This window comes from Patagioenas fasciata, chromosome 3 (assembly GCF_037038585.1).
Source record: "Patagioenas fasciata isolate bPatFas1 chromosome 3, bPatFas1.hap1, whole genome shotgun sequence".
Classification (NCBI taxonomy): Eukaryota; Metazoa; Chordata; class Aves; order Columbiformes; family Columbidae; genus Patagioenas; species Patagioenas fasciata.
This window is the reverse complement of record NC_092522.1, coordinates 605,011-618,284: the sequence shown is the minus strand read 5'-3', so window position 1 is coordinate 618,284 and position 13,274 is coordinate 605,011. Positions and strand designations below refer to the sequence as shown.

The following is a 13,274-nucleotide window of genomic DNA, read 5'->3' as shown; positions in this document are numbered from 1 at the left end:
CACTGAGCCCGCACCCGGGGGAGCGCGCCGGCCCCGCGCTGCGCCCGCTCAACAGGTCCCTCCGCACACCACCGGCGCCGAAAGACAAATATTGACACATTAGACCGTTTTCCTCAATGTGCTGTTTTGTTGATCGTCTGAGCGATCCGATGGGGCAAAATTCCACTTTTCCGACGGCTGGGATCCTCAGCTAATGGAAACAAACAGAGCGAAAGCTTCTGTCCACAATGGGTGAGGAGCATCCATTGTTGGCGGGCACTAATCGGATTAAATTGGCTCCTGGCTCTGTTGCTAGCAGGCTAACTCACTCTTAAATTTTCCCCATCTCAAGGGGCTGTGTCACTGTTGCTTTTTCCTTTTGTGCTGTTTAACTCTGAACCGAGGAAGGGCCGGAGCCGGCGGGGAGGCCGCGGTGCCACGGGCGATGCCGCCCGGCCCGCACCTCCCGCTGGAAGCGGCGTTTCCAGGCAGGGCCGAGCAAACCCGCTCTCCACGGGTCCTTCCATTAGCATTTTAATCCGCGCCCGGCCCAGGCCCCTCAGAAGCAGCAAGCGCGTTTACACAAGCTGCCGAAAAAGCCGGCCTTAAATAACGCGGCCTTTGCAGGGAGGCCCGCGGGCCGCGAGGTGCAGTTTTGCCCACACTCTGATAATTTTCCAAGCTATTGGCAACCTGGGAATTTTCCTGCCTTATCGCCAGGGCTCAGCTAACTTCAGCAACACTAATCAGGGCTGGAATCATTCATTCAAGGATTGCATGATCATGTTTTTCTTTAGCGGTGACAGCTGCCTGAGCCGCATTAGCAATGCAGATGAGTCAGCCTAATAGGTTAATGCAGAACACGCGAAAATTAGGTTTAATCCCCAGTGAAATAATCTAACATTTTCACATTTCTTGATGTTGGGATAGAGACATTGGTGGTGACTCAATTAGGTGTAATGTAGATCAAAGCAAATTTACCTTCTGGCTGAACCTTCCCCATAGTTTAGACAGAAGAATATAAGGGTTCTTTACTAATGGGCCAATGGCTGTGGGGAAAATGATATGGAAAGCGTGCGGGCGGCAAGAGCTGCCGGTGGCAGCGGGAGCTGTGCCGGCCGCTCCGCACGCAGCGGGCGGTCCTGTGCCACAACCGGCGCCGTGCACCAGCAACCAGCACCGGGCAACATGCACCAGCAACCAGTGCTGTCCACCATGCACCAGCAACCAGCACCGTGCAATATGCACCAGCAACCAGTACCGTGCACCAGCAACCAGCACCGTGCAATATGCACCAGCAACCAGTACCGTGCACCAGCAACCAGCACTGTGCAATATGCACCAGCAACCAGTACCGTGCACCAGCAACCAGCACCGTGCAATATGCACCAGCAACCAGTACCGTGCACCAGCAACCAGCACCGTGCACCAGCAACCAGTGCCCTGCGCCAGCAACCAGCACCATGCACCAGCAACCAGCACCCTGCCCCAGCAACCAGCACTGTGCACCGTGCATCGTGCACCAGCAACCAGCGCTGTGCACCAGCAACCAGCGCTGTGCACCAGCAACCAGTGCCGTCCACCATGCACCAGCACCGCGCACCAGCAACCAGCACCCTGCGCCAGCAACCAGTGCCATGCACTGGCAACCAGCACTGTGCGCCAGCAACCAGCACCGTGCACCAGCAATCAGCACCGGCAACCAGCACCGTGCAACAGCAACCAGCACCGTGCACCAGCCACCAGTGCCATGCACCAGCAAGCAGCGCCGTGCGCAGCACCTTCCCTCCTGCTCGGTGGCACGGCGCTTGCGAACGGACACGCTTGGGGGGGATTTCTGCTAAACTTTATCCATTTTTAATGTCCCATACTGAAATATCCCCAGCGAGGTTTAAAAGAGCTTGTATTACAAAAGAAGCATAAAGGGAAAAAAACCCCACCCACCCACCAGTGTGTGTGTGTCTAATGTTTTCATTCTTGGGAATAACATATCAAACAGCAATCGCTTTTGGTCATAAAGGGACGGAAACAAAAAATTACATGCCCTCAGTTGCCAAATTATTTTTTTGCCTTGACATCTTAATTCTTAATCCTTGTGTGTGGTCAAATCAGCCTACTATAGACAACCAATCAAGCAATTATTCCTAAATTATATTTGCCCAACTCGCATTGATTGGTTATTCTTTTCTTATTGGGTAAGCTCATTAATTCCGAGCAGCTTGCTTATTATGCTTTCCACATCATTTTCTTTCTGAGCCTATCTACTCACACCAGCCTGCTGATGTTTCAAGATGCCATCCAGAAAAAAAAGGCCGAGTGATCTATTGCATTGTCTCTTCCAGCAATTACAATTCACATTGCTGATTAACTTTGATGTGAAAACTAATGAGATAAGGCAAGTTATCAAGGCGGACCTGATCGTCATCTCATTTATAGAGCATTTGCCATCGGTGAATGACAAAAACTAATGAAGATGTATCTGACAGCAGGCTGAGCCCAGGCAGAATTTCGTTTCTCATCAGCAAGTGCTCTGCTTCCAACTCATCAGTCTATCTGAAACATGTGGAAATTAGCTTAATAATGAAAACACTTCATCCAAATAGACAAATGTTTACATTAAAATAGCTACATGATAAATAGATGTTAAAGATTTTATGCCTTCTTGAGTCTAAACAATGGAGCACAAAATATGTTCTCATATCCAGTAAATCGGCCTGTGTGGCCTCGCGTGTGCTGCCGTACCTGCGAGCTCTGTGCTGCGGCTCAACCGCCGTGGCTGAGGCTCCACCACCCCGGCTGCGGCTCAAACACTGCGGCTGCGGCACAACCACCGGGGCTGCGGCTCCACCACCTCGGCTGCGGCTCAACCACCGTGGCTGTGGCTCAAACACCGGGGCTGCGGCTCAACCACCAGTGCTGCGGCTCAACCACCGCGGCTGCGGCACAAGCACCGGGCCTGCGGTTCAACTACCGTTGCTGCGGCTCAATCACCATGGCTGCGGCACAACCACCGTGGCTGCGGCTCCGGCTCAACCACCGGGGCTGCGGCTCAACCACCGGGGCTGCGGCTCAACCACCGTGGCTGCAGCTCAACCACTGCGGCTGCGGCTCGTCCGCTGGAAACACACAGCTAGAGCTGCAATTAATCAGTGCCCTGCAACGGCAGCTGCAGGAGAAGGGCAGAGGGACCTGGTGACACCGGTGACTGTCCCCGTGCGCAGGGACAGGAGCAGCCGGGTGCGGGGGGCTCCCAGGCGGGGGTTCCCACAGCGCCGTGGGGAAGCAGCAGCTGCTGTGCCTCGGAGCAGTTACACCGCGAACACCCACACAGGAGCAGGAAGCACAGGCATAACTCAGGGAAATGCATGGGCACTTCTGCCTGAGCCGCCGCCGCCCAAGGCTCCTGTCACATCGCTCCGGTTTAGAAATGCTCCTGGGAAAGGGAGGAGGGCAGAGCTGCTCCCATTTCAATATTGTGCCTTCCTATCCATATGAGAGTCTATTTCATGGATGTTGTGCACTGTTTCACACGCTTGTACCATGTCCAAACACATCCCCAACACGGTTTTCTATCCGGAATAAAATATACATCAATACATACTGGTTTGAATTTAAAAAAAAGACAAAGACTTGCACCTGTAAGGCAGAACGACGGAAGTCTTGCTCTAAAAATTATTTTTAAAGTTGTGTATACTTCAATTAAAATAAACAGTTGGTAAAAGATGCTTTTCTATTATAATGGTGTTTTTCCCCTCTGTGAAAAAACAAACAAAAATAAGGATAATTAAGGAGAGCTTACACTATTGTTTCCTCCGAGAAAAAAACCCAAGCACGTTACTACTAAGGTAAGAGGAATTTAAAACGATTTAACAAATGATCATCCAAGTGGACTGAAAACAAAATAAATCACGGACTTTGCGGTGAAGCAGCGGGAGCCCCTATAAACGCCACCCGCCACAGCTCCGTGCACGGGGACACCGCGACGGGACCGCGACGCTGCAGGGACACCCGGGGACCCCGTCCCACGGACCCAGCACATCCCAGCCCCGATCCCTGGGACCTGTGCTGGGACCTGCACTGGGACTCACACTGGGATCCGCACTGGGATCTGCACTGCGATCCGTACTGGGACCCGCACTGCGATCCGCATTGGGACCCACACTGTGATCCGCACTGGGACCCACACTGTGATCCGCACTGGGACCTGCACTGGGACCTGCACTGGGACCTGCACTGGGACCCGCACTGCGATCCGCACTGTGATCCGCACTGGGACCTGCACTGGGACCCGCACTGCGATCCGCATTGGGACCCGCTCTGTGCCATGGACCAGCCCGCACACAGAGCCCAGCACCAGGAACTTAAAAGAAAAGCCGGTTATAAAGCACCAGCAACAAATTACTACTTCAACGCTGGATTAAATTTAAAAGCTCTTCACAGAGCTGCAGATAAATCCTATATATTAGAAGAAACCATAAAAGTACTCGTTCAAGAGCTAAAGGCACAAGTGGAAAGTTGACCCCGAAGATTGTTTTAACAGGCTGCTAAGTTTACAACATTCCTGCAGCTGCGGAGAGGGTTTGGGTCCCGCCGAGAGCGGACAGGCAACACCTGCTGCTGCGGCCGCTTTGTTCCTTCAACAAAATGACAGGAAAATGAGAGCCACGTTTGTGTTTGGTATATTACACCTTTTTCCTCTGGTGTTTTGTTTGTTTGGGTTCCGTTTGTTTGTTTGTGAGTTCGGGTTACATATGTATATATACATATTTTGCCCTTTCCCCAGCATGGGGAGCAGGCTGGTTTCTGCAGACCCATCCCAGCATGAGCCCCAGCCCCATACCAGGGACGCTCTCCTGGCCTCGGGATGCAGCCCCTGTCCTCCAGTTCACTTGGAAAGAGAAGTGCGGTCTGTCCACGTTTTCCCTCTGCTTTCCGCGCTCCCGTATTTTGTATCTCCCAGCCACCGGGCGCGGGTGCCGCAGCAGCTTGGCCGGGCGGTGGATCCGGGTGGTGGATCCGTATCCATCCATCCGTCTGCGCGGGGGACGCGCGGAGAAAGGAATGCGGCTCCTCCCCCGCCTTTATCCCGCTCCGCTAGTTTAATAAATAATTATAGGCAGCTAAAGGATTTGTTCATTCCAAAAGGTCTCCCCTTCACATTTCTCAGAGGTTCAGCTCAAGGAGACACCATGATAATAAGGCTGACTCGGGATCCCTACTTCACAATGTCATTATGAGCTAGCATCTAAAAGGAGAAAAATATGTATATTACACCTAAAAGCGTTACAAGGTTACAGTCTCGTCTCGGAGAACATTCAGTGCTGCTGGGAGAGCGATGCTGCTGCGCCCAGGAGGGAAAGCGGCGACAGGAACCGAGAGAAAGAGACAAAATCCTGCCTGAAACACCCGCTTACAGAAAAGACATTGGGAGCGAGCAAGGGCTTCATTTGCATTTCCAATGACGAGGACTAATCCTCCGCTACCACGTTTATATTTTCTTATTACTTTTCCTAATTATCCTCCCTTCTTCGCCCACAGCTTCTCCTCCCAGCCGCGGGTACAGCCCCAAACAGGGGGCACCCCCGCCGCACCGGAACACGCGGCGATGCAACCCGCACGCCCCTGCAACATCAGCTCTGCCATCACCGAGACCTTCCCAAAAACCAGCGCAGATCCACCTCGGAAGCTCTGTTCCAAACAGCACTTAGCTAGGAGTTAGACACGAGCCGGAGCTGTATCTGAACGCTGATACACATCCCCTGCCTTTGACAAGTAAATTACATCACTAAACGCCTGCTTGAGACCAGCTACTAAACCGCTATTTCAACATTATCCTAAAATTTGTTAATAGCGGCTTTCAAATGAATTATTAAGCGATAATGAAAAAAGTCCCAGCTTTGAATTTATATATATTTCAGCAGAGAATAATGTTTTATTTAAAATAGTTACAGTGCGCCTTTTGATTTAGAGTTTAAAGTAAATAATATTTGTACATCTAAAACATACTCAAGACAAATGAAAAGCCTCTAGATGCTTTTGTATGAGATGCTGAAGAGCTCTACAAACTTAAAAGCACAACCTCAATTAAGCCCATCTTCATCTGGAAAAAAAATTAGCAACTGAAAGCTGAATATATTAGATAATGCACACTTGCAGAAGAGCATTCTCTTAGCAAAAAATTCTTGATAACCAACCTAAAGCTGGCCTTCGAGTTGCTCAATGCTAATTTTGTTTGAAACTGTTTAACTAACTATGAATAGATATCCATATTCAACAAAGACATAATTAATGGCAACCTTTTCTTCTGCTTAGAAGACATCATAACAAGCAGAAAAGTACAAAAAGATTTTTATAGTAACTAATTTAAGGACAAAGGGTTGACCTCTAGCATTTCATTAAACAAACTGAGCGAATAAAAGAAGAGTGACAGTATTCATCCTTGTTCAATTCAAGCAGCCAATTTCAAAATGCAAATCATAATCTGCAGATGTTGGAGCCTGATATATTTTTTTTAAAATATCATTTGTTCAATTTAAGAACATCAGACATCTGAATTTTAAATAAAAATCAAACCCTGCCGGCAGCCTGGGTTCCAGGCGCGGTGCGCAGGCCTGCGGGCTCCCTCCCTCCCTCCCGGCCCTTTGAAACCATTCATTTCCTGCATTACGGCCAAAACCTTTTAATGGAGAAGTTCTATTAAGCCGGGCGTTATTTCTGATTAGCGCGCTGCTAAGTGCTGCTGCACCAGCACCCGGCCACGGAGCAGGGCAGAGCACGGCCCTTGCACCCGGCTCCGCACCGCGCCCCGCGGGCAGCCCCCAAACCGCACCGCCATGGGGCAGCCCCCAAACCGCACCGCCATGGGGCAGCCACCAAACCGCACCGCCATGGGGCAGCCCCCAAACCACACCGCCATGGGGCAGCCCCCAAACCGCACCATGATTGGGCCAGGGGGGCAGCCCCCAAACCGCACTGCCATGGGGCAGCCCCCAAACCGCACGATGATTGGGCCAGGGGGGCAGCCCCCAAACCGCACCGCCATGGGGCAGCCCCCAAACCGCACCGCCATGGGGCAGCCCCCAAACCGCACCATGATTGGGCCAGGGGGGCAGCCCCCAAACCGCACCGCCATGGGGCAGCCCCCAAACTGCATCATGATTGGGCCAGGGGGGCAGCCCCCAAACTGCACCGCCATGGGGCAGCCCCCAAACCGCACGATGATTGGGCCAGGGGGGCTGCCCCCAAACCGCACCGCCATGGGGCAGCCCCCAAACTACACCATGATTGGGCCAGGGGGGCAGCCCCCAAACCAAACCACCATGGGGCAGCCCCCAAACTGCATCATGATTGGGCCAGGGGGGCAGCCCCCAAACTGCACTGCCATGGGGCAGCCCCCAAACCGCACCACCACGGGACCAGGGGGCAGCCCCCAAACCGCACCACCACAGGACCAGGGGGGCAGCCCCCAAACCGCACCACCACAGGACCAGGGGGCAGCCCCCAAACTGCACCACCACGGGACCAGGGGGCAGCCCCCAAACTGCACCACCACGGGACCAGGGGACAGCCCCCAAACCGCACTGCCCTGGGAAAAGGGCATCAGCCCGTGCTGCACCAACCGGGACACGGGTGGGAAAAGGCACCAGGAGAGCAGTTGGCTCTGACTCTGGCAGCAAAGCGCAGATGTCAGCAGCCTGGGCTTTCTCCTGGGTGCCAGGGGAAGGAGGGCGATTTTGGCTGGGCTGTGGGTGCTTTGCCATCTCATACCTCAGGGGGAATCACGTCTCGGTCTGCCTGGCCGCTCGGCGCACGCTTGCCTGGCACCCGGATTTCGGGGAAGCTGGCCAGGTGCTGAGGGTCCCCCTGGGATGGGAGAGCCCCGGGAGCACCTCCTGCCCAGCAGGTATCACCCGCTGCGCCAACCAGGGACCCGCAGCTTCCAGCCTGTCACATCTAGAGAGCGTTTCCTTCTTCATTTCCACACTTATTACGACTACTGTGGCATTTCTTACCTTAAACTGCCGTCGCAGAGGAGATGCTAAGAGATGCTTTAGGGTGTGTGAGGAGAGCAGAAGCCGCCTTGCTGCGCCTGACACGGCAGCAGTCCCTCCCTCCCCATCGCTCCATCGCAGCTGGGGAGGACAACCCGCAGGGCACGGCATCGCACGAGCCTGAAAAACACAGAGCTGCTCTTAGGAAATTGCTTTGGGTGTTCGGAAGGGTTTTGGGAGACGCAAGAGACTGTCGGTTTTGACTGTTTAAACACATAAACCCGCGTGCTGAGTTTCACTGAACCCATGTGGGCTGCACTGGACCGACGCCGAAGTCTCCTTGGCAAGTCAGTTCCTTCCCTCTCGAACAAAGGGAAAACACCCAGGTACCCATCGCACAGACCTTGGCTACCGCTGGGTGACAAGGAGCTGCACAAGCATGTATATTAATTAGGCCGCTGTTGATTAGAAGCCGTCAGCGACTCGCGGCCCGCGGGGAGGAAGGGCCGCGGGGTCGGCGCGTCGCCGGGAGCGGAGCCTGCGCCGCACGGCCCCTCCGACACCCAGCGCGCCCCTTGCTCGCCAGCTCCTCCAAACAGCGGCGCTGGGAGCGGGAGGGCCGGGGCTGGCCCGGCGCCCGCAGCCTCCGACACAAACAGACCCCGCAGCTGCCGCGGGCAGAAATAAATGACTTCCGGAGGCTGCGGGGAATTAATGAATTCATTCATGCAAAAGTGAAGGGGACATTGTTTTCCTCCTCGGGAAAAGAAAAAAAAATCCCCAACAAGCTATACATTAAGGTATCAATGAACAACAAATTCATTCTGTTATGACACAGGAAATCTAAAACAGAATAGGCTGCAAAACAAACTCGATTTATCTTCGCCACACATGCAAAAGAAAAAATTCTCTTGTTATCTGTTCTGCTTAGAGCGTCCTTTGAGCGCGGCTCCGCTCACACGCCCCGCACCGCGCTCACGGTCCCAGCCACACACGGAGGGCTTTGCCGGCGCTCCAGCAGTTGATGCTGACTTCTTCCAGGAAGGTTGTCTCCTTAGCTTGATCCTCTCCAGCGACAACGTGTGTACAATACGCCTTTGGAGCATATTTAAAATCGGGCTGCAGATGCACATAATCTCTGTCTCCCTGCATTACAAACGGGAGACACGGCGGGCTGGGTTTTTTACAAGGGAGAGAAAACGAGCCTTTCAGTTTCACTTTGGCAACCCTTGGTTTTACATTCAAAAAAAAATGAAAAAGGCAAAACTGAAATTAGGAACACGGACTCAAACCCGGCCCTATTTCTCAAAACAAGGCAGCAGCCCAGGGGGAGCAAAGGACCACGTCGCCCCCACGGCCCCTGGAACCCAGCACCTCCTCCCCTGCTGGCTCCATCCATCCATCCCTGCCCGCCGGGGCAGCGGGGGCCGGGGCAGCGTGGCCTCCCCGGCGCTGCTTTGCACCCACGGCACGCTCGGCACAACTGCTCCTCTGTGCTTGTTTGAACTGTCCCTCCCAATTAGCGGTAATAAGTGACTGTGTAAAGATGAGCAAACACAGCGCATTCATTAGCCGCGCGGCCCCGCGGGATCCCGCAGGCTCCCAGCGCCCCGAGGAGCCCAGCGCCGCTGGGCCCCAAACCGCACCGCCAAAAGGCAAATTAATGACAAGTCGTTCAAAGAGTTTGCCGGAAATTGTTTTATTCTGCCCATCTATCCAAGAATTGATTCCTCTCAGCCTGAAAATATGTCCAAATCAATACGCTAAAGCTAAGAGCAAAAAAGACATGCCCTAGCCCCATTTATTTAACCCACTTTTTTGAGGAATGGCACATAATTTACCGGGTAGGAATCGCTCAGCCTTTCCAGAGCCAGGACTAATGATGAGCTGAGGGAAACCTGTGCCTCCATCCATCTCCCGGGCGAGCCGCGGGTCCCTGCGCCCGCCGGTGACAACCGTGACAGCCCCGGTGCCTCTGCGGGCAGGGAGGTACCCAGGGCACGGCATCGCCCACGGTGCCCACCGAGGAAGCAAATCCAAACCTCCCATTTGGAGGAATGCTCTTAAAACAGGAAAACCAAACAAAACACCAAAATCCACCAAAAAGGATGAGTGGCTGCCCAGACGGCACAGCCCCGTTCACCCGGATTTGCGCATTACACAGCAAGCTAAACCAACTCTGAAGCAAACACGTGTTTACTAAGCTAGATTATCAACCTAAAAACGAGGCTGAGCGTATACAACAGGAACACTGAAGTGACCTGAGCAACATTTGTGGCTGGACTCGTCATGAGCAGAAACACACGTGCATTCCCCAGTGTCTGAACACAGCTCCCAGCAATAAACGGCAAGAGCGACAAGGGGCAGGACAACGCCACGTCACGTTATCGGGGTTCAGACCAAGGTGTGAGGAAAGGTGACACGGTGTGGACAGCGGTGACACGCGTGGGCCAGGCTCTGCCCAGAACAGGGCATGAGAGCAGCAGCGGGCACCGCTGTGCGGAGCTGCAGCAGCACATCTGCACGTGCACATCTGCACGGACTCACGCGGCTCAAGGGAAGGACGCTTCAGATTGCTTTAAACAACTGAACTCGGGCCTTCTGACTCACGCTGACCCCTTCAAGCAGCATCTTTCTGTAAAACAACATTATAAAGTCGCAAAGCACTGCAAAACCCACATCCAGGCGCTGCTGGCTCCTGCTGCGGTTGGTACCTGGGCAGAGCTGCTCCTGCTGCTGGCCCTGCCCAGGCATCCCCGAGCGGCACCGGGACAGCCCGTGGTGGCCCAGTGCATGCACGGGCGGCTCTGACCCGGGACGTGCCAGAGCAGGAGCCCAAGGAAGGAGCCGAACAACCGGGGCTTGAAGCACGGCTTGCTGAACCCCGGCGGCGACGCTCCGGGAGGGACCCGCTGATGTGGGCTTTGCTGGAGGAAAAACGCTGCTTCTCCCCCACTCTGAATGGGAACACCCATGAAAAGGGGTCATTCATGATAAATTTGTGAGTGCTGGGGAGGGGGGCAGAAATCGGCCCAGAAGACAACATTGGCTTTATGTTTCGGCAGCTCCGGCGGCAGCCCCAGCCAGGGCTCAGCCCCATCAGCCGTGTTTCCACCAGCGCACTGCTTGGCGCTGCAGGCTCGGGGCAGCGACGCCGGGCTCGTAAAGGGACAACCGGCACGGCCGGGACCCATCGCTTCACCCACCTCCCTTACATATTAACAGGCACAAATCCCCATATGTGGCAGCAATGTAAACTAGTTTTATTACTCAATAAAATATTTGAAGCAAAATAAATGGTTTTGTCAAACACTATATCTCCTCAAATAATAATGCACCGGCTCAAAAAGAAAAACAACCGACATTCATATTCTATCGCAAAGTTTTATTTCCCGCCCCAGAGGAGAGGGAGCCAGGCATTTCAATTTTGAATTCAAATACTGTATAGGAATACAGTAACTATAGTTCTCAGAGGGTTTGTGCAAATGTCAGCAAAACAAACCCCAAATCAAATTTATTAGCTGGTGGAGATCTCTAACAATTTTACACAGTGACTGATAAAGCCGTCTGGGAATTCCTTTCAGCATTAAGTGATTTAAAGCCCCTACAGAAACTTCCCTGTCTGTTCCAATACATAAAGAGTTTCCCAGTGCCAAGCCACGCTGGAGCAGCGGGTGGGCTGGCTGGCACTGCCAGGCTGTGCTTCCCTTCACCTGGAAACTTCACCTGGAATCCTGCTACAACATCCAGTGAAGGGAGGAGGTGACAATGAATCCAGAGCTGCCGTGAGCGCGAAGGGTTCCCCGAGCGAAGGGGGACGAGGAACACCCTTCACAGGGATGCTCGGGGACACCGGAGCCCACCCTGCCCCGCTCCTCCTGACCGCTGCCGAAAGCAACATCATTTTGACAAGCAAACCAGAAACGCGCGCTTCTGATTTTAATTGCCAGGTTTTTATCATGCACATTCATAGCTGCCATTTGCATTGTTGCTGTTAAAGAGAGGGGGGCGTATTTAATCAGTCGCCGCAGCTTACCAAGTCCTAAGCGAGAGAGTATTTTTTCATTGTCTCTGCTCGCACCTGAACATTTCACCAACCCGGCAGCCAGTTCTTCATTTCAATTAGGGGAATGCTGATCGTTAGCTAACTAATAAGGACCAATTTTCTGTCACAACTATTTCCTAATTAAATTCAAAACAGAGATTTCTAACCCAGATGGTCAGTGATGCTACAGATTTGTTTAAATTTGGTATCACAGTAACAAACTACTAATTAGGGTTTGTAAATACACCAATTCCCTTATGACTTAGTTGTTAGTAATGCATACAACCGGTTTATTAAAGCACTAATTGTGTCTGGCTTTACTTGGGCCTAACACATAATCCACTTATCACATACTGGTACCAACTCATTTTGAAGGGATTATGAATGAAATCATAAATGAGGCCTCGCGTCCCGTTCCCCGGTATCGTTAATAAAGGTTCGGTGTCATATTTCGGTGGTTTTCTGCCTCCGATGGAGAGCAGCCCCACAGTGATGCTGGTCCTCCATTCTCAAAAAAGGAGTTCTGGACACCATTCTTTGCCTAAACCAGGGGTTTGTGCCCCAAGTCTGCCCCTCCAAAACACACCCGAGCTGGATTTCACGGGAAGGTTCGTTATGGAGAACATGAACCCGCAATGGTGGCCGGAACAGCCCGTGCCCGCCTGGGCTTGGTGGAGTGTGTAACGTAGGAAATAAATGATAGATAACGGTGCATTGCAAGGTTATGTAAACATGGAGGGGGTTGTAGAAGAATCCTATTAAACCATAAAAGAAAAGCACGGATGGTTTATCACATCACTAAGACCCAAGAATGCATTAATAAATAGAATAATAGATAATGAACCATGGAGTACAAGGCTAAAGTATCAGCTATTGTGAGGATCCTGTGACAGTATAAACAATGACGGGGAAGAAAGAGCTTTGTTGGTCTGTCACCAGAACCTTGTCGTGTATCTTTTATAGCCTATTTTTAATGAATTCACAGCACCTATCCGTTATTCTCTGCCCAAATCCCTCATTTTCCTCCCTCTTGAATGCAAATTCCCATGCTCGGCTCTTCCTTCACCATGACTTCCCATATGAAACTTGGGGTTTCTAGGGGTTTCAACACCCTTTCAGCCACGGCAAAGCCAGGGCTCTGCTTTCGGATTTGCAGAGGGTTACTAGGATGTTGACAACAGTGGGTTCTCATGCACGTAGCTCTGAGCGCTGTCACACGAGCACTCGGCAGGCCTCGTTCGGCCCCACGCGACGATGCC

General features: G+C 52.7%; 1 protein-coding gene across 2 annotated transcripts in view; it reads right to left on the bottom strand.

Annotated features, from left to right (window-relative positions):
* The window catches only part of KIZ (kizuna centrosomal protein), a 110,853-nt gene that overhangs the window by 66,922 nt on the left and 30,657 nt on the right, over window positions 1-13,274 (bottom strand). Inside the window, exon 3 of one of the 2 annotated variants that reach the window (XM_071805584.1) lies at window positions 7,992-8,150. In XM_071805584.1, coding sequence (XP_071661685.1) covers window positions 7,992-8,141 — 150 coding nt within the window. In that variant the 5' untranslated portion in view covers window positions 8,142-8,150. Of the gene's footprint in view, window positions 1-7,991; window positions 8,151-13,274 lie in introns of those variants that run through there. The other variant, XM_071805582.1, reaches the window with a different exon arrangement.